Source organism: Equus caballus, chromosome 18 (genome assembly GCF_041296265.1).
Source record: "Equus caballus isolate H_3958 breed thoroughbred chromosome 18, TB-T2T, whole genome shotgun sequence".
Classification (NCBI taxonomy): Eukaryota; Metazoa; Chordata; class Mammalia; order Perissodactyla; family Equidae; genus Equus; species Equus caballus.
This window is the reverse complement of record NC_091701.1, coordinates 81,154,660-81,182,554: the sequence shown is the minus strand read 5'-3', so window position 1 is coordinate 81,182,554 and position 27,895 is coordinate 81,154,660. Positions and strand designations below refer to the sequence as shown.

Below are 27,895 nucleotides of genomic sequence, written 5' to 3'. Positions count from 1 at the left end.
TAATCACAGTGCATTTCAATTGACAAATATATTTATATTTTTGCATTCCTCAAAACACTGGACAGGCTTAGGTACAAGGCTTCAGGAAGGTGAAATAAGCCACTGGGTGCACTAATGAATGCAGAAGGCTCCAACTGCTGGCTGCTCCAAGCGTGTTTTTGGCAGAGTGCACGGCAGGAACTCAGCTTTCTAGACAGAGAGGACAGAGCTGTGGAAGCACCTTGGAAACGCTGGGCAGGAGGAAAACGTAGAATCCTATCGGAAACTTAGGGCCAAGAAGGTCTACACCTCCTAAAAGTGAAATGTTGTCCCAGCTGTATCTAGAAGAAGGAAGAGGAGAGAAAGGGAAGCAAAGTAACACATTTGGAGCTCTTGGGGGAATTAAATGGCAGCACATACTTAAGTGCCAGCAAGGAACCAAGATGCATCAGGTGCTCAAAATGTGAGCCAGATTTGAGGACTGGGACATTTACTGGGCAAAAATAGGGCTATTTAAGGCTAATTATGTCATTTTTGTTAGCACCTGCACCTTCTAGGAATTGAGACACAGCACCTGAAATAAGCTCAATTATCAACTGAAATAAACACAGACCAAATTCACCAATACTGCAGATATGGTGGGATTTCTTTCTTGGCTGGGCTGTAATTCCCCAAGTCTGGGCTATTTAGCACAGCTGGTGGATACACACGGTGGATTACAGCCATGTACAAGTCAAGCTTTATAAAGAGAAAGACATTGAAATGCTAAGATTACGCACCATATCCCCTTCCCCAGATAGACATTATGCAAATAAGTTTGCTGGTCACAAGAGGGCCTGAATAAAAGGCTGCAGTCAGCTTCAAACAAACACATCTCAATTTCTTGAAAAATTCAAAGCGTATCTATAACGTCATGTCATATATAAGGAACAACAAGTTGTTCGAAAACACTTCTGCTAAGTCCACTAGAGCTCTACGTTAAGGGAAGTTATTTCCCTGTCATGACCAATGTGTTTGATCTTCAAATGTTAAAAAAAAAAAGTGTAAATAGAACATACTTTCAACAAGTGAGGTTTCCAAGATGGTAAGAATCAGTTAGTTTTACTTTAATTACTTTTAGATTTTTCTACTAAGAAGAAAAAGAAACACACAAAAGAAAACCTAGACTATTCAGATACTGTATTCAAATTTAGATGATAAAGATGGGGGTCAGCATGAAAACAATAAATATCTGATGCATGCATTATGTGAACTGACTTTAACATTATGGGAATTTCTAAATTTGGAAGCTCAAAAAATAAACATTTTTAAGTGGAGTCATCAATTATTTCTAAATGCTTTGTAATAAATTTTAAATTAGAGAAATTAAATATTCTACTGATCAAAGAACTAATATTAAAAATTCATTCCCAGCAGGTTAGCCAACATGTGTCGGAAAAATAACTTTTAGTACAAGATTCAAGTCATCCTTCCCTGTAGACCATACAAAAAGATCCTCTGGTTATTTTCTCCCATTCTCATCCATCACAAAAATAGAAACACATCTGCAAGTTATCCTCTGCGAATGAGAGTCCTGTGGGAATTGTTCCCAGTGGGCACACCTTCTGTCTCTCACCTCCCTGCTACCTCAGCATTGCGTAACTTTGAGCCCATTGATCTACTGAGCTGTGCTCATTAAAAAAAGTAGATTCAGGACATCCACTGCAATCTATTAAAAGTCACTTACACAGGCTGGCAGCACCCTGGAAGTTCTGAACTAACAACATTGCAACTCTAACAAAAACAGACACGTTTCTCAATTCTGTGACACAGAGTGGACAGCAACACGTGTGATGCAGCAGCAAAGACCTGAACCTTAGAGAATCCAAATAAATCAAAAATTCAGTGTCTGGATAGAATTCTTAACAAGCAACTTTACTTAAAGAAAACCCTGAGCTGTCTTTTAAAATCTCTTCCCGGCTGACAGTAACCCTTCCTCCTGGGCAGAGGATAACGGAATCAGGATGACTTCCAGAAACGCGGCCAGTCATCCTGAAGTTGTAGCAGCCCCAGGGATGCGCGCCTTCCTCTGCTCCGCGGACACACAGCTGTCCGCCTCCCCGGACGGTCCACGGGCATCGCTCTCGCGCCGGGACCAAAGGACACACAGCCGTCCCTCCGCAGCTGCCCGGCAGCGGGCTCGGCTCCGAGGGGGGCACATGCACATCTTTATAAACAGCACGCACAAACCTGGGAATGCCTCTCCGTGCAAAAGCATACACAGACCAACATCGAGGCGGACTCTCCTGAAGTCCACACCGATAAACTGACCACCAGACGCAGAACTTGGCTCTGGAACGGAGAAAACTCATCATTCCCCCCAAAAGAAGAGTCAAGTACCCCTGTCCCCACCGTGGAAAAAGATGGAAAGCAGACGCCCGTCATCAGCGGAAAGCCCGCGCCCCGCCAGGACCCGGCGCCCTCGGGGATGCTGAGGCGCCCGCCCGGCCCGCCCGGCCCGCCTGGACCGCCCGCCCGGCCCGCCCGGCCCCCCTGCCCGCTCCAAGATGGTAGGAAAGTTGTCGTTTCGGAGGGCAGCGGAGGCTCTGCTGCTATGTCCCCGCGGTGCCGGTAGTGGTGCTGTAGGAGGCTGCCGCCTCTCCGCGGCGCCCGCAGCCCTGCCTTCTTGGCTGGAGAGTGTATTCAGGGATTTCCCCTCAATAAGCACCGACCCCGGGAGCACCGTGGAGTTTCCAAAATAAAAACATGGTCCTCGCCCCCCGCGCCTGAGCGGCCAGCGCGCTCGCCGGGGCCGGGGCCGCGGCGGCCGAGCCCAGCCCGCGCCAGCCTCGCGCCGCCCTGTCCGCGCGGCCGCGAACGGGAAGGAGGAGAGGCGGCGGCGAGGTAAGCGGACGCGGCCCAGGCCCGGCCCACATCCCCGGGCTCCCGTAGGGCGGCGGGCTGGGCCGCGCGGGCAGGGCGGCCGGCGAGCGCGCTCACGGGAGGCCGGGGCTTCGCCGGCCCGCGCCGGCCCCGGGCGCAGGATGGAAGGGTGAGGGGCCGGCGCGGGCCGGGCCGGGCCGGGGGCGCGGGGGGCGGCGGGCGGCGGCGGCGGCGGCGGCGGCGGCGGGCGGGGCGGCGGCGCGGCCTGCGCGGCGGCCGGGGTGCGGGCGGCGGGGGCTGGCTAGGCCTCGGCCGGGCCCGCGGCGGCCGCGCCCTCGCTTCCCCGGCCTCCGCGCCCCCGGGCCGGGCCTCGGGCGGGACGGCGGCGCCGCGGGCCGGGCGGGCGCGGGGCCTGGGCGCGGGGGCGCGGGGGGCGGCCCGCTCGGGGCTGCGGCGCCCCCGGCCCGCGACGTGGGGCGTCCCCTCCCGCGGGGTCCGGCCGGGGCGGGGCGGGGCGGGCGGCCGGCCGGCGGGGGCGCGGGGGGCGGCGAGAGGCAGGTGCAGCGGCGGCCGGAAAGTTTCCGCCCGGGCCCGCGCGGGCCGCGCTCCTGGGGCCTGGGCCCGGCCCGCCCCTGCGCCCGCCCGGCAGGTACGGCCCGCGCGCCCGGCGCCGGGAAAAGTTTGCGGGGCCCGCGCCCCTCCTGCGGACGCCCGCGGGGAGCGCGGCGCAGGCCCGCGGCGGCCGGTGCCGAGGCGGCCGGTGCCGAGGCGGCGCGCGGGGCGCCGGGCCGCGTCTCCGTGAGGCGGCGGCGGGGCGCGCGGACGCGGGGCCTGGGCGAGCCGGGCCGGCGGGGCGGGGCGGGTGTGCTTGCTTTTTCCCTCCTGTGTTTAGACAGATTCGATTTGAGCTGTATTTTGGTGCCGTGAGTTGTGAAAGTTAAAAGAAAAGAAAAAAAATTGTGGAGAACTTAGACTCGCAGCGGCGGCTCCCGGGTCGGGGACGCCGGCGGCGCCCTCCCTGGCGCGGGGAGGGAGGTGAGAGGGCAGAGGGGAGAGGTCAGCGCCCGCCCCGCCCCGCGGCGGCCGCGCTTCCCCTGCGCGGGTCCCGGCCGGGCGGCGCGTCCGGGGAGGCGGGCGGGTCCTCTCCCTGGTCCGCCGGGAGCGGGTCGCCCGGCGCGCGTCCGCGTCCCGCTGCGGGGCCGCCGGGGTGGAGGGGCGGGCCGGTCCGCGGCTGTCGCCCGCTCGGGTCCCGGGCCGGGGGGCGGGCTCGGCGCACCTGCGCCCCGCGTCGTGCGCGTGCTGGCCCGCGCTTACCTGGGCGCGCGTCTCTGTGCTTACAACATTTTAACCTTTAAGAAATCCCTTGGCCTCATATTTGATGTTAAGGTGCATCCTGACGTCACCTTGCCCGGCCTGCGAACCCGGGTGTGTGCAGAGCCCGGAAGTTTGTGCTGCTTTCCGCCCCGTCCCAGACACGTGTTAATCTGCCAACCCGATCGCTTCACGGGCTCCTTTATTCTTGAAGGCATGGGTTGGATCTCAGAAAAAGTTACCCTTCGTTGGAAACGAATAGATTTAAATATTGAGTTAATTTTAAATTACTAAGGTAAAGGCACTTTTTCATTCTTAAATATTGTTTCCAAAGTAGATGTTTATTTTAATGGATGTCGCAATAATCAGACTGTCTTTCCTCTGCGAGATTGTTTGGGGACGCGTGTATCCTCCACCCCGACTGATGTGCTCAGCAAGTCGTGTTACTACTATTTTTAGAGAATTGAAATTTCAGTTTAGATGGGTTTAAAAAGTCCTCTAGGAGTCAGAGCACCCACAGTTAAACCTGTCATTTCGGCAGTGCCGTCCGTGCGTCCCTCCCTGAGCGCCCCCAGGCTGCCCGCTCTCCGCGTCGGGGTCTGGACGGCAGCGAGAGGCCGCGTGGATGGGCGCAGTCAGCGTCCTCCGGCCCGGCCCGCCTGGCACCTGTGGGCCAACCCCGGCGGGAGGGAGGGAGGCCCGAGGCGGCGTCACAGCCAAGGCCGTTCAGCCCGTGCTGGTCAGGCTGCGCTTGGAGAGGCGAGCAGCAGTGGGGTCTCCTTCCCATGCCGGCAGGTGCGCGTCTGCCCCGGAGCCCGGCGGGGGGGATGCTTCCGGCCCTTGGAGACCCTGGAGAGACGCCCCTGGCCAGCTCTTCCAGTGGAGCCTTCCGCCCCTCTCAGTTCCCGCCTCGCGCCCGAGGGGCCGGGCCGCTTGGCTCTGATTCTGTCCCAGCGTGGAATTGGTTTTCTAAGACGGCTTCTCGGTGAAGTGTTATCTGGACGTGGTGTCCTGCAGTCACATGCATTTGGACAGGGTTTTGGGTTCTGATTCCGGCTCTTCCACTGGGTGGGTGACTTCTTTGGTTTCTTTTTTGGAAAATGGAAATGCCGTTTTTTGATGTACGGGTCAGATGGGATGGCCCCTGCGCCTGGCTCTCAGCGGGTGCTCATTAAATGCTAATCCCCAGCACACCTTCCATTTCTGTTAGCGCCATCTAAGTAACATTTCTCTTAATTTGTTTGCTTTTTTTCGGACTAAAAGCAGTACATGCTCATATTCATCCCACTCAGACCTATTTGTCCCACTCAGGAGATAACCATCGTCAAGATTTTCTTAGGTTTTCTGTCTTAGTTTGTGTGATTGCGCATGCGTACAACAGAAACATCGGCTTGAGATCCTCCACTTAGCAGTGTGTGTGTGCCGGGTAAAGCCTGGCCTGAGTCACACTGGCCTTTAATCCCATCTGTGTGACTTGGACAGATGACTTCATCTCCTCAGGTCTCAGTTTCTTCGTCTGCAGAGTGGAGTGACAATACCTTCTCCGCAGGGCTGCTGTGGGAATTCAGTGAGGACTTGCACACGAAGCCTTAGGATGGTGCCTGGTGCGTGACCTTACATAATATTTTCCTCTAAAGATTGTTAATATTCTGGAATTTTTTCAATGTGAATGAGTTCTTGACTCTATTAATAATACTAAGTATTTGAGTATAGATGGAATGTTATAATTACCTTTGTGGGGCAAGTAAATATTTCTGTGCCATTAAAAAGTTAGCAGTATATTTGTAGAAAGTTTCCGCAGCTTTATGTTAATCTGGTCTCTGCTGTTGAATTCTGTGAGTTGGCAAATGTAAAGGTGGGGCAGGGGGACAAAGAAAGTGTGTTTACTTAACTTCACTCCTTTTATTATTTTTATTTTTGGTGAGGAAGATTGGCCCTGAGCTAACATCCGTGCCAATCCTCCTCCATTTTATGTGGGACACTGCCACAGCATGGCTGGATGAGTGGTGCTATGTCTGCACCTGGGATCTGAACCTGCAACGACTCCCTCCCCCCAACCTCGCACTGGGCTGATTGCCCTTCCTCCCTCCTCTTTTTAAACTCTTGAAGTTACCTGCCTGCATCCTTTGTGTGTGTGTCACAAGGCCCTGCCTGGTCTGTGGCTTTGGTGGGCTCACCTTGGGAGGGTGGGATGTTTGCCTGAGGCGATGGTCGGAGCTGCTGAAGCCAGTGCCGTTTGGTGCAGTTAACTGTGGGCCTGGTAATACAAAGACACATTGTCTGCCCTTGAGGAGTTTTTAGTCTAGTGGGGGAGAAGAAAGCTGACAATTACGCCATTGAATGAGAAGGGCTAGATTCGCCTGGAGGAAGAAAACCTATTTATCCTGGCCTAGGGGCAAGCCTTGGAGTGAGGACTTTCCAGTGGGGGTTTATGCCCTGAGCACATGGGAGCACATTAGGAAGGCATTCCAGGAGGTGGCCCTGCAAGAATGAATAAATGCCTAAGGACAAAAGAGTATTCTGTGTTGCAAATGGTAGGAGTTGTGGGGATAGGAATAGATAGTGGGAGAAGCAGAGGTCAGCCTGGCCGGGTCCTAAGGAGTTTATGCATTAGGCTAAGGAACTTGGTTTCTTTTTACTTTTATAAGCTGACCCTGAAGGCCTTTGGCCAAATAAATTGTTTGCTGTTTTAGACGATTTGAGTTGCACAAAGAGTGGAATAAAGGAGGGCGAGACTGGAATTAGACCAGACAGCTGCTGAGAAGAGATGGAAGGTGTGAACTAAGTGGAGGCAGTGGAGATGCAGCAGTGAGTGGAGAGGCTGATCTGGAGGTAAAGTGGTCTGCACAGGCTGCCCGGAGGCAGCCTTGGGGAGCATCCTCATAGAGACGGGCAGCCCAGCTTGTGGAAGTAGAAAAATTTGGTTTAGTCAGTGATTCTTGTTTTTTTCTGACAGTTGATGATCTTTATGGACCCCTCTCCAGAAAAATGCATTTTTATACATTCCCAGTTTTGTACGTTTGGTTTGAAACCTGGGGTAATAACCTCTAGGCTTGGGGTAGATGTGGAGCAGGAGTTGAAATGAAAGGCTGTAGGAATGTCTGGTCTGACTCACACTTTTTGTGTCGGTGTGTGACCGTACCACTGCCATTCTATAGATGAGGAAGCAGATTCATAAAGTAACTTGCTCAGGGCCACACATCTTGTATTTTAACGTTTGAATGAGCTGCTGACAAAAACATTAGGAGATTTTGTGGGAAAATTTAGATTTTCATCTTCTTTTGAAAAACTGGAAGATCTGGAAATCCAGGGTCCAAATTTTTTACATCACGACAACTTGGAGGAACTGGTTTAGGTCAGCTGCCTTTAGATGAGCACAGTTTGCCAGTCTGCCCGTGGCTGGAGTGGGTGTTTCATCTCGCGTCCCTGTAGAATAGGAGTGAGAGAATCTTGGGCAACACACACATTTAAGTTTGGGGCTGAGGAGAAGCCGCTGACTGAGCAGCCGGAGAGATTTTCAATGACGGGAAAGTGGTCATCAGTGTCAAGTGCTGCAGAGAGGTCAAATAAGATAAGGAGGGAAAAGTGTGTGTGGAATTTAGCAACAAAGAGGCCACTAGTTTCAGATTCTTAGAACAGAAGAACTTGGAGGACTATAGCTACAACTTAGCGTTTCTTCTTTCTTCTTACCCTTCAGTGTGGGGCTTCTGTAACATTGGGAGAGACTGGCGTGGGTAGGGACGCAGAGAGCACTTGTTGTAAAGGATTACTAATTGGAGCTGATACATGCTGTAACCAAACACTGCTCATCCTGCTAGTATTTTCCATCACAAGAACATCAGTATGTTGATGCTCTATAAAATGTAGAAAGTATTTTTATTAGATTTTTAATATGCATTCTAGGAAAGAATTCTCAGTGGATTCTGTTAGCCCAGCCCCCAGACGGTGGGAGGGGCTGACTTAATGGGGAAATACACTGGGCCTTTCAGAAAACCTCTAGTAGCTGGAGAGTGCATTTTAGCCCCACAGATTCTAGATTAAAATGATAATACTAATAAACTACTACTTACTGCTTCTAATAGTAGTTAACATTAATGATTACTATGTGCTGGGTACCATGCTAAGCACAGTTCATGAAATACCTAATTTAATTCTCCTAAACGACTCAGTGAGGTATATACTATTATAATCCTCTCTTTACATATGAGAAAACGGAAACTTGCATAACTTGCCCAAGGTCACACCCTAGTAATTAGCAGAACAGATCTGAACACCATCTCCCACACCCCACCCTAGGATCTCACATCAGGGGAGGAGCTCAGCCCGCCCCAAGGCCACTTTAAGTTAAATTCATAATACAAACTTACTAGTACAATGCTGTTTGAGCAGTGTTTGGAACATAATAGACATTTGGATAAGCATTTATTTGACTTGTTTTTAAATATTCTAGTTTGAACTTTAATTATGCAGAATATTATTTATATTTTTGAGTCACAGGCAATTTTTGTCACTGATATTTCTCTTTGAATCACATCAATTGATAGATTTTCATAATTTCTGAGTCTAATTTTACTGCTTTTCACATTGATATGTAGGGTGTTGGTTTTTGTGTTTTTTAAAATCAATTTACTCGTCTGTTTAGGATCTTATTACATTTCTGTGCTCCATGAAGTTGAATTAAACTCATTTCAAGGAAAGCTTAAAATGAGGGGGAAAGATTTTTAAGACTTTAAAGTATATGCCTTTGGGATAAGTAAATTTTCATTTATATTAAATGTATTAGAAAACTAACATTCTGAGAATTTAGGTTTGTGCTGGATTAAACAAATTGTAAGGAATGCTGTAGGTCTAAACTCTTACAAGGGCGTAGAATATCAAACGAGAGCTGGCCATTAGGGTAAGGTGTTGTGGCCGCGAAATGAGCAGCGAACTAAGTGAAACCCGAGACTCAAAGGAACAGTCCTGACACGCGGGCTCCACGTGGAGGTGGCACCGCACGTCCCGGAGAGAATACCGGTCCTGTTTCTGTCAGATTGGTTTATGGTTGCTGTTGGAAGACTGAAAGGGCCTTAGGTTGCTTCTGTTCAAAGCTTATCTTCCTTCCCTTTCTCCCTGCGAATGTCTTAATTCTTCTTTATTTGCAAGAAGAAACTAAGTATGGAAAGGAATTGTTTCATTTTCCTATTAAACCCAACATATAATATCAAGGAGGATTTTTTTCTTTTTAAAGATTTTATACCTAACCATATTTCCTACTCTTGAATTCCAGTCTGTGGATATGTCCTTTCTGTGGAAATATTTTTTCTGTGAGACTCTTCTCAGTAGTGGTTATTTTCGCTTTTTGGTGATAATTAGATTAGGGCTCTGAAGGGCTTCCTGGCCTGCGTCCCCTTCTTGAAGGGGGCACAGATGGGTTATAGTCCAAGCGAGTGACCTCCTCAGCTGGAGACAGTATCTGCTGTAGCTGTTAATAAACTTAGTCTGGTTAGGATTTTCTTCTTCTTCTTCAAGTGATGTCCATCATGTGTTAAAAGGCGGAGCTTAGATGTGGCTTTTCCTCATGGATTGGACAGCCGGGCAGCATTCAAGTAGCAGGGTCCACAAGACCTTCGAGTAAGAGCCCGCGGACTTTGTCTTTATATATCGTATGTTTCCTGTCTTCTTTACTCGTCCAGCACACGTCAGAGAGTGAAGGCTGTGAACCTCACCTTTGGTGGAGCGGGGAGAACGACTTCAGTCGTGGGAAGCGAGAAGTAAAGAATGAAAAAAATAGAGGTTTTTGGTTTTTTTTTTTCCTGAGATATGCCTTAGTACTTTTGTCATGATTTCTTTAATTAAAAAGGAGAAAACCTATTAATGTAGAGAAGACCAGATGAATAGTTCCAGTTTTCAGACAGTGATTTTGATATTAGTCATTTAGAAGGAAGTTAGACTTCAAAGCAGAGGGCCCTTTTGCCCCCACCTTCTTTCCTTTTATGATATGTGAAGTGAGTCTGGATGCATCAGGGAATTGAAAATGGAGTATAAAGGTTAAATTGAGCCTTTAAAAGAGGGCCTTGAAAATGGAGAACAGTTGAATATTCGAAGGGAAGATGCAAAGAAGGATATAAAGTTGGCTGTTAGTAGGACTTTAAAACATTAAAAATCAAAGAAATGGGAAGAAAAGATTAATCATAGGTATTTGTAAAAAAATTAAAGTTGAAGAGAAGTTGTTTATAAGATGTTGAAATTAAACCCCTGTTTGTAGGGTGTCGAGGTGATCAGCGAGAGGCTGGCGCCTGTGGCAAATGCCGAGCGGGGCAGTTGGGTCGATTAGTGGATTCTTAGATTTGAGGGAAGTTGAATAGGCAGATTTTAATTTGCTTTTTTTTTTTTTTAAAAAAAGTGAGCTTTACTTAATGATATTTAATATTAATCACAATAAATTACTATTTATTACTTAATAATGAATAATTAGCATTATTTTCTAAATAGACATTGGGTAGCAAATTATATGACATCTGTTTGAGGAAATGTGTGATGTTACTTCATGGAATATTCAAAAACTTTAAAGCTTCTAAATTTTACTTTGTCTTGGTATATGACTATGGGGATTAGAAATTATTATGTAGACTATCTGAAGTACCAATTCAATGATTTTTAAAAACTATTTAATGATCAGTGGGTGAGTCTGGTAACCTTTGTTTTGGGCAGGCAACCTGGAATTAAGAGTTCCCGTCACAGAAGTATTTCTCAGGGCAGCATGTCCTTCCTGAGCACGTGTTAACTTCCGGGCATGTGCTGGCCCTGGGCTATCACGATGAGCAGAGAACGCTTCTTCCCTCTGCAGTGTGTTTTCTGAGAGGGAAGACCACAGAGGGATAGGCAGTTAATTAGAATGTGATGAGTGCCAAAGCAGGGACATGCCCCGGCTACCTCAGAGCAGCGGTAACCAACTCGGCCTGCGGGCATCTGCACGGGTGACCATGACAGGTTAGCCTGGGGATGAGGCCTGGCCAGGGCAGGGGCCACAAAGAGGGGAGAAGGGCTTGCTCTGGACAGAGGGAGCAGCCTGTTGTTGGGCTTGCTGACTGGAGGGTCCTGGGTGCGCAGAGCTGTGCCTGGGCGGCTCCAGCGATTCCCCTCCTTTCTTTGGAATGTGTCTCATCTTGTAAGTTATAATCTTCCAAAGGCAAAAATTATGTCTCTTACTATTGTATACGCCACAGCTTCTGGAAAATGATGGGCTTTTCCTAAGTGTTTAATAAATAAATACTTGCCATTAAAGATAGAATCACCTGAATTTGCCATAGTGAAAATAAATTGAATCAAGTTTAGTAACTTCTTTAATAGCATGTTGATTCTTTAAAATAAAAAAATAGAAAATTACTACAAAAGTAATATGTTTGTTTAAAAAATTAGATATAATTTATTATTTTGGTGTTATTTTGGTATATTTTACTATATAGAATTTTAAAGGGTATTTCTTGTTAGTGAATGGCAGAGAACTGACATCTGTGTTCTCTCCTCTCTAAACCAACTGAAAAGAATAAGGAGAATAAGAAGCAGAAAAACTCAATCTTTGATAACTAACAAAACTTTGTGATCAGAATATATGAATTAGTGCTATTAAGTGCAGTGAAAATTGAACCAGGGCAGGAGAGGATGCCAGGGGAGGAGGATTTCTTCTACAGAACTTGGGCAAAGCGAGGGGAACAGCTTTCTCCCCAGTAGGTGACACGCCGTGGGGACAAAACCAATAACCCCATGCTTGGAGTGGCAAAGTAGGTATGTACATTGGGTTCCCTGAGTGGCAAGAGAGGTGAGGTTGAATTACAAACTGTAGAGTCGTACAGTTTTGACAAGGAGTTGAGAGTGGAGGAGAACTGGCAGCAAGTAGCCTTCGAGCTGCTGATCTTGGTCAGCTGAGGAGAAATAAAGCCTAAACTATCATCGCCTAAAACTCTGCCACGCGGGCCCCTGTGAGCTGGGGAGCCTCGTCCAGCATTGAGTCAAGCCTCAAGGGAAGAGTGTGGGGATAATAATTTTCAGGAATAGCAGAGCAACTGAAAATTATGAACAAATTGTTCTTGTGGTGGGAGGTGGCGTGTGGAATTGGAGTGAGACATGGCTTCTCCGAAACAGGAGTTTAAAGATGAGATACAAAAGCTCAAGAAATAAATTAGGTAACAGAAAGAGAGAGAAAAATATAGTCATTATAGAAATGAAGATCACTTTCAAAGCAGCAGATACACACTATAGCTAGGGATAATGGAGGTAAGCTTGAGAAATTTGAGCAATCTACAATGGAAAAAGTAGAAATTAAGAAAGACTAGACAGAGAGTGATAGATATGGAATACAGTAAATCTACCATACCAATAATTAGAAGACAATTGAATAAATGAAGCAGAAAAACATTTTCAAGACATTAAGGAAGAGTTTCCTACAATAAAAGACAACTTGAAATTCTAGAACAGTTTCCAGTCTTTATATTTAAAGACTTTTATTGTTAGGTCAAAATGGAAAGAACAAACCAAAAAACAAGCTCCCTATAAAATTAAGAGGCTGGCCTCAGGCTTTTCCATTCTAGAAGACTTGGAAAAAAATATACAAAGTCAGTAAACAAAAAATACATACGACCCAAGAATGTTATGTCCATGCAAGCTATAGTTTAAGTGTCATATCAATTGACAGATATTTCCAAAGAAAAGCCATGGCTTAGTTCCCAGAAGTCAGCCCTTGGGATCAGGTAGAGAAAGGAGTTGACCATATTATAAACTATCGAATCAAGAGACGAATTGAAAACTAAGTTAAAAGCGTTAGTATTGAGTCAATTTAAATGTAGAGCTAACATTAAAATGTTCTAAACTATGGCAATGTAGAAATAATAAGGAAAAAATACTCAGTTGGGGATGGGTAGGTAATTACAAAAATGGAAAATTTTCTCTTGTCTGTAATATGAGTTCAATCGCGATAATGCTAAGTATACTAATTTTCTTAGTGTGGAATAAAGAAATGTTGTCTAAAGGACACAGATTATAAATCTTCCAAATAAACAGACTATGTAATGAAATATGTAATAAAAAGATAGACTTGAAAGCCAAAAGCAATAGAAAAAACTAAGATAATATTGGTGAAATATTTGTCATATAAATAAATACAAAATTATAAATTGCATAAACTCATTTATTAAAAGAACATGACACTCAGATTGGAGCAAAAAAGTCAAACCCATTAAGAGATGCATTTAAAAAGGGACCAGCAAATAATATTTTGGTGAATATTTCAGGCTTAGGCTTTGCGGCCATACACTCTGTTGTAACTGCTCAGCTCTACTGTTACAGCATGAAAGCAGCCATGGACAACATGTAAATGAATTAACAAGAGAGTGGCCCAGTAAAACTTTGCAAAACAGGCAGTGGGCCCAGTTTGTCCTCTAAGCCAGAGTTTGCTGACCCATGATCTAAAACAGTGCCTCAGAAAACTTGAGAGTAAAAGGATTTGCAAAGACTTAGCTGGCAAATTCAAACCAAGAAAATGAGAGTCCAGATGTTTGTGTCAGACAAGGCTGAATGCAAGAGATAAAGCATCAACTGAGTTGCATTTTCTAATTATAAAGAGTGATCGTCCAGTGGTCATGAATCTCATATATCAGATAATGCAGCTTTAAAATTTATAAAACAAAAAATATAAGGAGAAACAGACAGAAATCAGATTATAGTAGGGGACTTTGAATCATCTCTTCCAGCCCTTGATAGAGCAAGCAGACAGAATAAGGAAGAACATGGTGGACGTCGATAGCATGATATACGATGTGACAAACAACATACCCCAGAGACAACGAATCCTCTTGTTCAAGAATACCTATTAGTCCCCAAAGAAAGTCTCAGTCAAATTCAAAAAGCGGAGATATATGCAGATTATGCTCCTTATTCTTAACCAGAACTAAAACAAAAGAGTCCATAAAACTGTACCATCTGAAAAAATTAGATAAGTCCTCGATCAAAGGAGAAATCAAAAAATCAATCCAAATCAACCAGAAAGTACTGATCATCAAAATTTGTGTATTACTGACTAAGGGATATGGCTAAAGCAATACTTAGAGGAAAATTCATAGATGTCAGTCAATTACTAAGTGATGGAAGAATGAAAACAAAAGAATTCAGCCCAAGAAGTTGCAAAAAATAGTAGAAGAAATGGAAAGAAAGCAGAAAGACTGTAGGAACAGATAAATGGCAAAATTGATGAATTAGAAGACATGTATAGATATACTAATAAATCCAAGACATTTTGGTTTGTTTTTTTAGAGGATATTGGTAAAAATATTAAACAGGTAAACCTCTATTGACCCTAATCATGAACAAAAGAAGAAAGAACAAGTGTCAAGTATGTGTATGAACACACGCAGAATATGAGAATGAATCACAGATGTTTAGGAAATTAAATATAAGAGGTCACATGGCTACATTGTATGCAGGTAAATTTGAAAACCTGGTCTACTGCACAAAAAAGCACTAGCGGGCCCAGGCAGCCTTCTAAGGAACATTACAGCTGCGGTGCTTTTACCTTGTTCAAGAACGTAGAAAAGAGAAAGATTTTCTAAATTATTATTATTTATTGTTAATTTTTTAAAGATTTTATTTTTGCGTTTTCTCCCAAAGCCCCCTGGTACATAGTTGTGTATTTTTAGTTGTGGGTCCTTCTAGTTGTGGCATGTGGGACACCGTCTCAGCGTGACTTGATGAGCCGTGCCGTGTCTGTGCCCAGGATCCAAACTGGCGAAACCCTGGGCCGCCGAAGCAGAATGCACGAACTTAACTGCTCGGCCATGGGGCCGGCCCCTATTTTTTTTTGGTTGTTATATGGATGCCTAATTCTGGCAAAGCACCACAAAAAAGACAACCCCAGACTATTCTCATGATCCAAAAATCCAAAATATTAGCAAGTGTAATTCAGCGACACCTTGAAAGAGGAATACATGATGCCCAAGTTGCTTTCATCCCGGGAATGTAAGAAGAGTTCTGTATCAGGAAATACTAAACACTAAACACTATTTTAAAAAGTACAAGAGAGAAAAACGATCACCTCCCTAGAAGCTGAAAAAGAATTTAGTAAAATTAACCAATTCTGAGGGTTTTTTTTGTCTTTTCTTTGAGGAAGATTAGCCCTGAGCTAACTATTGCCAATCCTCCTCTTTTTGCTGAGGAAGACTGGCCCTGAGCCAACATCAATGCCCATCTTCCTCTACTTTATACGTGGGATGCCTACCATAGCATGACTTGCCAAGCGGTGCCATGTCTGCACCCAGGATCCAAACTGGTGAACCCTGGGCTGCCAAAGTGGAACGTGCGCACTTAACCACTGAGCCACCGGGCTGGCCCCTGGAATTCAGAGTTTTTTGATCTTTAGAAGAAGGTGCATAAACCATATATTATGTAACACTTCTCTTGCAACCTTTAGTACCGCCTCATAATCATATTACTATTTCTGAAGGAAAATATATAAATATTCACACTAAAGGGGTAAAAACTAAATAACCTCACACTGGTTCAGGTCAGGTTTTGCTGTCAGATGAGTTCAGGTCAAATTAGATTTTGCCACCAAAAGAGTTATGAAAAAACTTTTAGTTTCAGAGTTTCTTTGGACATTGGATTTCTGGTTAAGGTATTGTGGACCTGTCTCTGGTTCATAGCTTTTCTTTCTAGTAATAATTAGGACATCTGGACCAGATTTTGTTAGGCTATGCCTGGGTCTTGGTGTTAAAACTGTATCTCCTGCCTGTACAAGACAGCTTCTTTCTTTCTTCTTCCTTTTTTTTTTGAGGAAGATTAGCCCTGAGCTAACTGCTGCCAATCCTCCTCTTTTTGCTGAGGAAGACTGGCCCTGAGCTAACATCCGTGCCCATCTTCCTCTACGTTATATGTGGGATGCCTACCACAGCGTGGCATACCAAGCAGTGCCATGTCCGCACCCGGGATCCAAACCAATGAACCCCGGGCCGCCAAAGCGGAACGTGTGCACTTAACCACTGCACCACTGGCCCAGCCCCAATTCTGAGTTTTTTTTAAAAAAAGAAACGACAGTTAATGAAGTAGAAATTACTTATGCTTCCTTAACGTAACAGGAAATGCGTCTTATGATAAAAGTCAGCACTCTTCCCACCATTGACTCAAAGCAATTCTCATTTAAAGTTAGAAATAGCAATGGTCGCCATTGTTAGCGTTGTCCCAGCAGTTCTAGCCAATTCATATGGGGGGAAAGAGGTATATGAATTGAGAAGAAAGGGGACGTCGTCAACTTGACAGATATGATTGCATATGTCGGAGTGACAAGTGACCCTTGTGCTTTGCATCCCTCCGTGCCTGCCCGCTGACTTCTTTCTATGGTTGGTAAAGTACTCTCATACTTACAGATATATAGGCTGCTTTTTCATAATGGCAATCAAGTTGATTTTGAAAATTGCTTTTTTCAGTTACTTATGTCTAGCATATTTTTTCCCGAAGTTCATATCACATTTATTTGAACTAATTTCTGAAAGATTTATGTCTGCCAGGTGGATGAGCAGGCCAAAGAGAGAGTGCTTTACAATATTTCCTTTCCTGAACATCCAGACGTTTAGGGGAGCTAAATTTAAACTTTTAGTGCAACTTTTCTTCCCTTCATTCTAGTAAAGTGAAAGGGAAAGCTCTGATTTTTGTGTTACACTGATGTGTGATTAAATTTACTCAGTAATGAATGTGGTTTTTATTAACCAAGCTAATATTTCAGGTCTTTGGGGTTTTTCCTACTGGAGTAAGTGAGCTGCTTCTCGGGGGTAATACAAATCCTCTGCCTGTGTCATTGGCAGGTAGAATGCAGTAATAATATGATTAGCGTTTATGAATAGTAATCTTCATTTGTCCAATGCTTAACATCTACTGGGCATGGTGCTTAGTGTGTTGTGTGCTTTGTACCATTTGATCCTTAGAGCAACCTGGTGATGACATGGCTGCTATTATCAACATCCCTATTTGCCAAATGAGAGAACTGAGGTTGGGTGGTTTGTTCAAGGTACCACCCTAAGTGGCGATTTCACACTTAGCAGACCTGTCTTCTGACTCCTCAGGATTTACGTGTATCTTGTCGTTCACTGCTGTGAGGAACTTCATGTTCCCTTTTGTAAAGGAGAGAGTATTTCTTGCCTTTTCTGTAGCTGGGATGTAAGCTGTTCATCAGCCATCTGGGTGACTTTTTGGAGTGGAGAAAGTGGGTAGACCCCATCGGCCTGCCACGCTCCCGAGTGGACCGGGTGACTGATTCAGTCTTGCTGTAGACTGCATGGTGTTCTAACGTAGAAATGCTTTTGTGCGGAGCGTGGTGAGTGTGAGTGAGTGCTTCCTTCCATTTCTGGTTAAGCCTCCACGGCCTCATAAGCCGCGATTATTGTCCCGCTCAGTGTGATGGGGAGCAGCCCGGGGTGCAGAGCCCTGAAGCGGATGGTGGAAGTGTGCTCGGGAGACTAGTCTTTGGACTCAAGAAGTTTGTAGGTTGGAAGGGGTAAGTTGGGGGCAATAATAGCGGGAAAACGACTTTCTTTTCTTTTTTTACACATTGGCACATGAGCTAACAACTGTTGCCAATGTTTTTTTTCTTCTTCTCCCCAAACCCCCCGGTACATAGTTGCATATTCTAGCTGTGAGTGCCTCTGGTTGTGCTGTGTGGGACGCCCCCTCAGCGTGGCCTGATGAGCGGGGCCATGTCCGAACCCGCCAAACCCTGGGCCCCTGGAGTGGAGCGCGCAAACCTAACCACTCGGCCAGGGGCCGGCCCCCGGGAAATGGCTTTTTTAAAAAACAAGAAGTTGCTCTTTTTTTGTATTTCATCGAAACACTTGTTACAAATTGCCAAATATTTTGTCAACATATGAAAAAATGTAGACTTTCTGAAGGAAGTTTCAGGTGTGTCGCGTTCATTCCGTTGGCACTGTAAGGAGACGTGGGTTCTGGACGAGGGTGGCAGGCGGCCGCCAGTCGTGGGCCAGGCCCCGCCGCCTCGCGGTGTGTGGTGGGAGAGCCTGGCCGCGAGGTGTCCACGGACGGAAGCGAGGTGTCCACGGACGCAAGCGGAGCGCTGTGAGCTCCCGCCCGAGGGCAGGGGAGCGGGCGCGTGCCGAGGCCTCGTGGTTGGAAGTCAGTATTGGGGCGTTGCCTTACAGTGGAGAACCCATCCTGTCAGGAAGGGTGACGTCCCACTATTTTACTTCCCAGGTGACCGAGCTTTGCTTATTTCTGTTTGTTAACTAGGCCTTTTGATATTTTTGTAGACAATCTGCTTCATCTTGATTCTGCAGCATTGCAAACTGTGGTATCCTGGGGTTCTCTTAACATTGCGGAAGATTTAAGATCAGGTATGGCTGGGGGGCCAGGAGTCCCTCAGTGAAATTCTCAGCTTACCTCCGCCTTTCCCTCTCTGATTGACCATTTGGGTTTCTTTTTTTGTGGTGGTCTTTTAGCTGATGTTCACAAGGAATCGAGTCACGTGATGTATGAAGGGAAACATATACACTTCTCTGAGGTTGACAATAAGCCCTTGTGCTCATATAGCCCCAAACTGTGCAAGCAGCGGCGACTCAACGGCTACGCTTTCTGTATCAGACACGTTCTGGAGGACAAGACCGCCCCCTTCAAGCAATGTGAATATGTGGCCAAGTACAACAGCCAGCGCTGCACCAACCCCATCCCCAAGTCCGAGGACCGAAGGTAAGAGCCACGGCGCGGGCAGCCTTGACTTCGTCAGCAGGCTTGGGACTGGTCCTGTTCTTGCCTTTTGTTTGTTTGTTTGTTTTTTTGGTGTAGTGAATTTAAATGTTGAGTTCTGGGAGTAATCTAAGTAAACTTTGGAATGCTTCTAAAGATGAGAGAGAGCAATTTTGAAAAAATGGAGTAGTAAATTTGGGCAGTTATTTGAAAAGTATGTTTGTTTTCTGATTTTTTTTAAATTGATTTAATAGACTTTTTAGGATTGCTTTTTAAAAACTGCTTCTCCTCAGAATTGCTGCTTGAAGTCTTGGTACTGACGTGTTTGGTTTGCAGCCTCATGAAGTAGTTCCTGACGTCTACTTAGTTTTGTCATCTGCTAAACGAGAGACACTATAGGAACTACTTAGGTGTTGTCATTAATGATAATAATTTTGGAATTTTTAAATCTGTGCTTGAAAGGTAGCAAAGAGAATGTACTTATTGAAAAAGAATTATTCAAAAGAATGATTACTTGAATCATTCAGAAGACTTTCTTCCTATCACACTTCTAAGTGGTGTGTGCCACTGTTTTATAATCTTGCCTCTTTTCGTTAGAAAGAGTTCCATATAGAGTATGTTTACCATAGTTTAGAAACTGTATTTTCATAGTAAGGGTAGGCTTTAGCACTAGCATGACAAATTTATGCTTTGCCGAATTAAAAAAAATAACACGTGGAGGTGCTTTTAAAGAAGGAGTCTTATACTGGTTATTCATCTTTCATATTCTTAGGAAGATTCACACTATATTTCACATATAATCTCTTTTTCATATCTCTTTTTCTTTAGTCATCCAGAAACCATGTTGATCATTGTAGGATATTACAGAGAGATGCATGCTTATTTTCCAAAAAATTTCAAAAACTTGTCTTTAGGTATAAAGATTTTAACTTTTTACTTCCGTCTTTAAAATATATACACACACGTACATACCCCCTTACCCTTCATCTTTGTTCCTAGACATCAGCAAATGTCACCTGCATAAATTGGTTGAAAAGGAGTCATGTATTTCATATGTCATGGTGAGCAATTTTTAGACTTTTAGGGTGAAATAAATAATTTGTGTTGTTAGAGATCCCATCAAAATGAGTAGACTATAATGTGGTGATTTGGGAATACTCTCTTAGAATTTCTAATGAGCACTTAAGGCTTCACATGACAACACCTGAAAGTCAGAAACAGCTGCTTAGTGAGGCAAGGGATGAAATTTTAATCTCAGGTGAGAGAGGGACCGCTGTGTTAGGCTAAGCATGCCTGCCCAGTGTGTTTAAGCTGGCTGAAAAAGGTAATTTATCCTGCCTTCTTTAACTTGAAGAATGGAGGAACTTGGATTAATTTTTTACTTCAAGCTCCATTATAAACACAACTCTCCAATTTAGTCTTGAACTCAGTTTATCACAGTTGCAAGTGTCAACCTTGGATTTTTTTCATTTCGGCAGAAGCAAGTGTTGATAGCCCACAGCAGGAAGTAAAGTAAGAGTCACTCGACTTCCTCCAGAATATTTTCCCTGAGGCATGTGTCTTCACCTTTAGACTCGAAGGAATTTCTTCTTTTTAGAACAAGATAAGAAGCGAAAGGACTTTTGTGTTGCTGTATCAAGAGAAACTGTGCTTAATAAATGCTAAGTTATATATGTTTTTTCAAAATTGGTCCAAGACCATATGAATGCAAATGATATTAATATTTTTCTCGTTTGTGGGGTTGTTTGAAAGTAGATTAAAATAAACATTAGTAGGAAGTAATATTCTTATGTTACCTCAAGAAATCCGGGTTGAATTCATGTAAAACTTTATCTAAGCCTGTGTATAAATATTGATAGTTAGAACTATAGTATATGACAGAATGTGGAAAATGTCAGTAAGCTCTCATCGTCGTTAATGCAGTGACTCTTTGAACACTTAGGGATTTGAGATGGTTTTATGCGTTGTTTTAGAAAACAAATTCCTAAGGACTTTTAATTGACAAAATTATCTGGTTGTTGGTCCGCTAGAGAAAGCTTCTTGGTATCTGATGTCTAACTTACCTGGTGTGTGTTATAAATGCTGACACTGCTTTGAAACAGAGTAGTGTTACGTTCAGTAGAAGTACTGGTATAATTAAAAAGCAAAGTCCTCTTTCTAATATTTGTCCAGTGGAGGGACTTAAGGCTCATTCCTGTAGCCTCGGTTTCTCAGCAATGAGCGGTCATATTAAGTTGGTTATTTTATATGATATTTTAAATTTGCTATAATTTTACCTGTATATTTGCCCAGAAGTTTTCTTGTTTGCTGTATATTTACTCTCTTCTGAAACAGCTTAACGAAGACACAATTCACATACCCTGCAGTCCCCCCATTTGAAGTGTACAGTTGAGGGTTTTTTAGTATATTTACAGGGGTGTGCAACTGTCACCACAGTCTCACTTTACATTTTCATCCCTCCAAAGAACTCATTAGCAGTCACTGCCCTATAAAGTTGTTCTTTTAGACTAGAAATTCATATTCGCATACTTATTTTTTTTTAAGATTGGCACCTGAGCTAACAGCTGTTGTCAATCTTTTTTTTCGCTTTTTTCTCCCCAAATCCCCCCAGTACATAGTTGTATATTCTAGTTGTGAGTGCCTCTGGTTGTGGCATGTGGGATGCCACCTCAGCATGGCCTGATGAGCGGTGCCATGTCCGCGCCCAGGGTCCGAACCTGCAAAACCCTGGGCCGCCGAAGCGAAATGCGGGAACCTAACCACTTGGCCACAGGGCCGGCCCCAATAATGCACATGATTATACAAAATGCTTTGAGAAGTTGGCAGAACAACTGAAGCAAACAACAGAATTGTAGTCTAATTCTGTTTAAGCCAGCATTTTCCAAATTTATTTAAGTGTGGAGTACTGTTTGTACGGCGTACTTGTTAACATGGTGCGGTACTGCGCTTGGAAACCCCACTGCTTCCTGGGTAGAAGCCTCCGCAGGTTTCCAGCATGGTGCCTGGGACAACGTGCACACTCTTCTCCCAGCACAAGAAGGGCTTGGTCCCTTCCTACTATTTTACGAATAGCGAGTATATTATAAGAGAAGCCTGCTCGTTGCTGAAGACTAAGAAGAGTCTTCATGGCCTTTGACTCTTAGTTCAAGTCTCAGCTCTGTCACTTTCTGGATGGGTGGTTTTGGGCAAGTTGTTTCTTTTTTTTTGAGGAAGATTAGCCCTGAGCTAACATCTGCCAATCCTCCTCTTTTTGCTGAGGAAGACTGGCCCTGAGCTGACATCTGTGCCCATCTTCCTCTACTCTATATGTGGGACGCCTACCACAGCATGGCTTGCCATGCGGTGCCATGTCCGCACCCAGGATCCGAACTGGTGAACCCCGGGCTGCCAAGAAGTGGAACGTGCGCACTTGTAGGCTCTGAAGAGAGAATAACAAAGGGTGTGAGAAGCAGTAGTGGGACAGTTATCCAGGGCCTCTCACTATTTGAATGGCCTGCCTCTGCCTGGCAGCCTCTGTGCACGTACAGCTCACCTTTTCTTAGCAGAATTGCAGACTTGAGGCTTGCTCGAGAGTAGTGGAAGTTGCATGTATTAACTCCGTGAAGGCGAGAGTTGCTGTAGTCATGCCTTGTTAACATCCTGGGACTCACGGTTTACAGTATGTAGTTTTATATTCTGCTTTTCCTAACATGTATCGTGAACATTTCCCTTTGTGTATATTTTTACAGGTACTGCAACAGCCACTTGCAGGTACTTGGCTTTATCCCGAAAAAAGAGAGGAAGAAAAAGAATGATCCTCTAGATGAGGTCAAGGTCAGGCACCAGATGGATACCATGGCCTTCAGCCTGACCGTGCCCACGGTGGCCTTGAAGATGCCCAATGGACTGGATGGAATGTCCCTCTCTCCACCGGGGGCAAGGGTCCCTCTCCACTACCTGGAAACCGAGCTGGAAGACCCATTTGCTTTCAACGAGGAAGACGATGACCTAAAGAAAGGGGCAACCGTGAGAAGGAAGCTACAGAGCAAGTTGGCCCAGAACCGGCAGCGCCAGAGAGAGACAGAGATTCTGAAAGTCCGGCAAGAGCACTTTAGTCCCCCTCCTGCACCTTCGCAGCAGCAGCCTCCGCAGCAGCTCTCCCACCTGTCACCTGTATCCACGTGTATAAAACCTCCAGCGCCACCGCAGGGTTTAGTCTGCAAGTCACCTCAGCCTCCAAACACCAGCCTACCACTGCAGGGAGTGGCCCCCACCACACACTCGATAGCACAAGCGAGGCAGTCGTCTCACAGGCGGCCTCTGCCCCTCCTGCCATCTAGCAGGGCTCCTGGCGCCGACCCACCCAGGACCGACCGGGTCCTCATGAGAGCCGCCGCCTTCTCTCCACACTTCTCTTGTATAAGCCGGCTGCAGAGACTGGTGAAACTGTGCGCCCAAAACCATCAGTTGGACGCGGACCTGTTTCCCCATTTAGGTGAGTTATCATCTGTTTTACCACATGTGTACGTCCATGTGTAATGTGACAGGACGTGCCCTTTGGCACGAGGCTTTGTTTTCATCCCTGCCACGCATGATGGGAGTGGAAGAACGCTTGGACAGCGGGGTCCGCTGGAAGAGAGTCTCTGTAGGTGGGCCACCTTCAGTCAGTGTGCTTGCTGGGGGTGATGCCTGGAGAACAGCACTCAGAACGAGGAGCTGGGGATGGAAACTCCGGTCAGAGCTTCTCGGGGTAGTGGTGGCAGCTGTGTTTGGTTGTGCGTCTCTGTCAGTTCAGGACCTGGGTGTCTGCTGAAGTTCTCTTCATGTCTTATCGGAGGACTTTGGAATAATGATAGTCGTGTTAATATCTGCCGACAGTTTTTTTAAAAAACGACTTTTTAAAAAAAATTCCTAAAGCAATACCTGTTCATGATTTAAAAGTGAAAAAATACAGATGAAACTTTCCCTTAGTTAAAGGTCTGTTTGTCCTTCGTTGCTTCTGAGCTTTCTGTCTTGCTCCAGAAAATCTCTCTGATCCCAGGTTTATACAGATATTCTGTATTTTCTATTAATAGTTTGATTGGGGGTTCTGGGGGGTTTTTTGGTGAGTAAGACTAGCCCTGAGCTAACATCTGTGCCAGTCTTCCTCCACTTTATATGTGGGATGCTGCCACAGCATGGCTTGCTGAGCAGTGCGTGGGTCCACACCCAGGATCCAAACCGGTGGACCCCCGGCCACTGAAGTGGAGTGTGTGAACTTAACCTCTGCGCCACCGTTCCAGCCCCTGATTGTTTTGTTTTTGATTATTTAAACCTTTCATTCATTTGAAATTTATTCTTGAATGTGGTGTGAGCTTTGATTCTAACTTTAGGAAAAATTATTTGCATGACATATGACAGCAATAGAAAAATGGGAACAGGATGGAAATAGAGGAAGAAGAAATATTAGTGGTCAGTAAACAAATGGAAACCTCAATCCTCATAGCAGGTGGGGAAATGCAAATTAAGATAACAATGAATTACCATCAGATTGGCAAAAATTATGTCCAGTGTTGATGAGGAGATGGGATCTCATACACTGCTGGTTAGTCATGTGACAGTATCAACTAATTAAAAGTATGTGTGTAGTCAGAACACACACTTTTGGGACTCTAGGCCCTAATAGAAAAAGTGTCAGACTGTAACACTATGTGTTCAAGGATGTTTATTGCAGCGTTGCTTACAGTATTAAAAATCTGCAAACAACCTTTTTAACCAATAGCAGAGCTTGAGTAAATTATGGTATGTATATGTTTCATGAAGTATTACGCAACTACTGAAAAGAATGAATAAAATCTGTATCTTTTGCCTGGATGTGCCCATGATATATTAGCAAGTAGAAAGAAAACAAGAGGTATTATCCCATTTTTTAAAAAAATAAATAAATAAATAAAGGACATCAGTACATCTGTTGATCAAGCGCATGGATAGATGGTTACCTGTTTGATGTGCACACACGTAAACCGTGAATGGATGTGCACTACCAGGCTGTTAACAGTGGCTGCTACGCAGAGTGGAATCAAACAGGAGGTGTTTTTAGTGAGGCAGGAGCATTAATTCTCATATAGCTCTGTATTATTTCATCTGCTATTAAACCCTGTGTGATTTTTGGTAATTAAAAAAACTAATACAATTTAAAGAAAAAATGTGGATAAAAATAGTAAATTAAAACACCCCAAACCTTATTAATACCCATTTGTTAATACCTTGGTATATTCTTTCAGGCATATAAAATTTGGTTTCTGGTATACATACAGTTTGTAACTTGATTTAAAATTTTTCATAATGTATTATCAAGTTAGTAATTTTTCACACACAGCATAACTCGCCACAGCTGAGCTCTCTCTCGAAGTCGTTTCCAGTTTAGATCATTAGAAAGTCTTGTAGCTGTACGGTCTCGCAGTAAAATAATTACCATCGTATCTTTAATTTTTCCTTCAAATAGAGTCCTAGAAACAGAATTGCCACTTCCAGGCTTTTGCATTTTTTGAAAAGGTTTCTGAGGTCTTGCCAATTTCCCTCCAGAATTATTTTGTTAGTTTACGCTTCTTTCAGCAGTGTATGAGGACAGTTTCTCTGCAGCTTTACAGCCTTGCAAATTAGATATTATAATTATTATTTTGCCTTTGCAAATTTGATAAAAATTTGCTTTGATTTGCATATCTTACATCAGTATTTCTCAAATTTTTGGCCTTAGAATTCCTTTACTCTCTTAAAAATTATTCAACACGCCATAGAGCTTTTGTGTATGTGAGTTGTATCTATTGATATTTACTGAATTAGAAGTTAAAACTGAGAAATTTTTAAAATGCCAATTCATTTAAAAATAACAGCAAACTCACTACATGTTAACTTGTTCTTTTTATGAAAAATAACTGGTTTCCAAAAACAATGTAATGAGAAGAGCAGCGTTGTTTTACATTGTTTTGCAAATCTTAACATCTGGTTTAGTAAAGGACAGCTAGATTCCTATATCTGCTTCTGCATTGACCGGTCGTGATTTGTAGTTTTGGTTGGTAGATAAAAATATGGCCGTATCCATTTGTAATTGGAAAAGGGAGGAATATTTTAATAGCTTTTTTCAAATATTTGTGGTTCTTCTTATTTGATTCTACACCACAGCTTGATGAGTGGTAGTTCCTGAAAGATTAGTTGCAGTGTGGAATCTGAAACCACATCAAGGACTTTTGCACACTCTTACATTAAAACTCATTGACCCACCTTGTGCTTTGAGTGGATCTTGTATCCACGCATGCTTTTGTAACATCGTGTATTGGTCATTTGGAAAATGTTGGTTTACTGAGTTTTACAGATGTTCCAAAAGTTGACATATTATATTATACAAAATTTTTAAATCCCATTCATTAATATTACCACCAGTCTCATCAGAGAAGTCTAACCGTTAGGAGGTTGTCATACTCTCAGTGGTGAATGCAAGTTTTCAAAGAAATCAAGCATTCATTGAAAATTCGATTTTTATCATTGGCAACAAATACTGTCCATTGTTTCCTTGAAGTGACGGTTTCATGTGTTCATTTTAGATAAAAGTTAGTGCCAAGTCTCTGAGTCCCCATAACTGTGGTTTGTCAGTCACTCTTTCAAATAAAGACAGTGCTGAATGGAGAAGAGTGGCTAGTTGGGGGTCACCATTAAAATGGGCATGAGAGCGCTCCTCCTCAAGAGACCAGCGCGCCGTCTGCATACAGCAGAGGCCTTCCTGTGTGTGTCACCCTCCGTCACACGGAGTATCAGAGAATCAGATTTATTAAAATAAACGGGAGACTTATCAAGGACCTTCGTAGAACTGTGTTGGTTTTTGTTCGTATGAGCCCCGTGGCCTGGTCTGAAGCACGTGCCGGGGACGGCAGGCTCCCCTCCAGAGGTCAGCACCGTGGAGGAGGCGGGCACTGTTCTGAGCCCGTGGTGACCTAAGGAGTTCCGGGCGGTCTCAGGCAGCCCTGGGGTCTGTGGCCAGACTGGGAGTGAGAACCGCTAGTGTGCGCTAAGTCTAGTTTGGAGTATTTGTTCATACGCTTTTTTTGGTCATTTGTGTTTCTTATTTGTTTTGGCTTTTCACTATTTTCATCCATTTTTATTGAAGAGTTTCTCTCCTTTATCAATTGTAAGTTTTTATATGCATTTCCTGTTTGCTGCTCTGCTCCCTCCCCTTGGCATTTGCTTTTCAATATCTAGTGTAATGATTTTGCACTTTAGAAGTTAAAGTGTCTTATCTATTCCCTTTTTTTAGGAGTTTTTCCTTTCGGTGCTTTTTTCCCCCTTGTTTGGGCTCTCTTCATTCCAAGAGTATGTCACTGTATCCACCTGTATTTTTGAATCCTTTTTTTTATCATTTACGTTTCAGTCATCTATCTGGAACTCTAGGCATTAGTTGCAGGCAGAGATCTATATTTTTCCCAAATGCCTGCCTCTTATTCCACCATTTACCAATCTCACATGCTAACTTTTTATTTATAACTTGATTTATTTATGGATGTGCTAATTTTTTAGTTTTCGAAACTTGAAATTTAATGTTGTGTTTAGGGCTTGATTTTTCTATCATTTTGAAGAGAATGAAAACTTAAAGTATTGTTTTTTAGTCTTTTTTAAATTCACGCATATTAGGGGCCCAGGTTTTCAAGACAAGGCTTATTTTGGAGAAACCAGAAATTGTAATGCACTGTTATAACCAAGCATAGTCTGTGTTCGTGTCAGCAAAAATACTTAAAGAAAAATACAGTCTTGTAATTAGCTTTTACAGTCCTGTCCGGGCTGGTTGTCTCAGTTAGTTACATTAAAACTAGTGATAATGAAGCCAGGATCAAAGGTTTTCTCTAGTGGACAGTTAATGTCAGTGCAGGAGAAGCACTTCCATCTTAGTTCTCACGACTTTGATCTTGACTTTTTCAGAGAAAGTATAGGTGTCTTAGTAGAAATTATTATTACTTCTACAGAAAGAATAAGAGATAACTCACATTCTGACTTTTAAAGGTGTCTTAAGTGACACTTTGTT

At 44.3% G+C, this 27,895-nt stretch overlaps 1 protein-coding gene and 2 long non-coding RNA genes across 8 annotated transcripts in view; 1 reads left to right on the top strand and 2 right to left on the bottom strand.

The window, feature by feature from the left end:
- LOC111768810 (uncharacterized) overlaps window positions 1-4,291 on the bottom strand; it is a 33,495-nt gene extending 29,204 nt beyond the window's left edge. Inside the window, exon 1 of the long non-coding RNA XR_011428399.1 lies at window positions 4,156-4,291. This is a non-coding gene — a long non-coding RNA (uncharacterized lncRNA). The remainder of the gene's footprint in view (window positions 1-4,155) is intronic.
- LOC111768809 (uncharacterized) lies at window positions 14-2,469 on the bottom strand. The gene is made up of 2 exons (XR_002801376.2): window positions 2,209-2,469; window positions 14-320 (listed from the first exon to the last, which is right to left on the bottom strand). It is a non-coding gene; the product is annotated as an uncharacterized lncRNA (long non-coding RNA).
- Window positions 2,508-27,895, top strand: part of INO80D (INO80 complex subunit D) — a 71,245-nt gene continuing 45,857 nt past the window's right edge. Inside the window, exons 1-4 of one of the 6 annotated variants that reach the window (XM_023622476.2) lie at window positions 2,511-2,862; window positions 18,435-18,518; window positions 18,624-18,870; window positions 22,596-23,341. In XM_023622476.2, the coding sequence (XP_023478244.2) occupies window positions 18,653-18,870; window positions 22,596-23,341 (964 nt within the window). In that variant the 5' untranslated portion in view covers window positions 2,511-2,862; window positions 18,435-18,518; window positions 18,624-18,652. The other 5 variants (XM_023622477.2, XM_023622480.2, XM_023622475.2 and 2 more) reach the window with 5 other exon arrangements.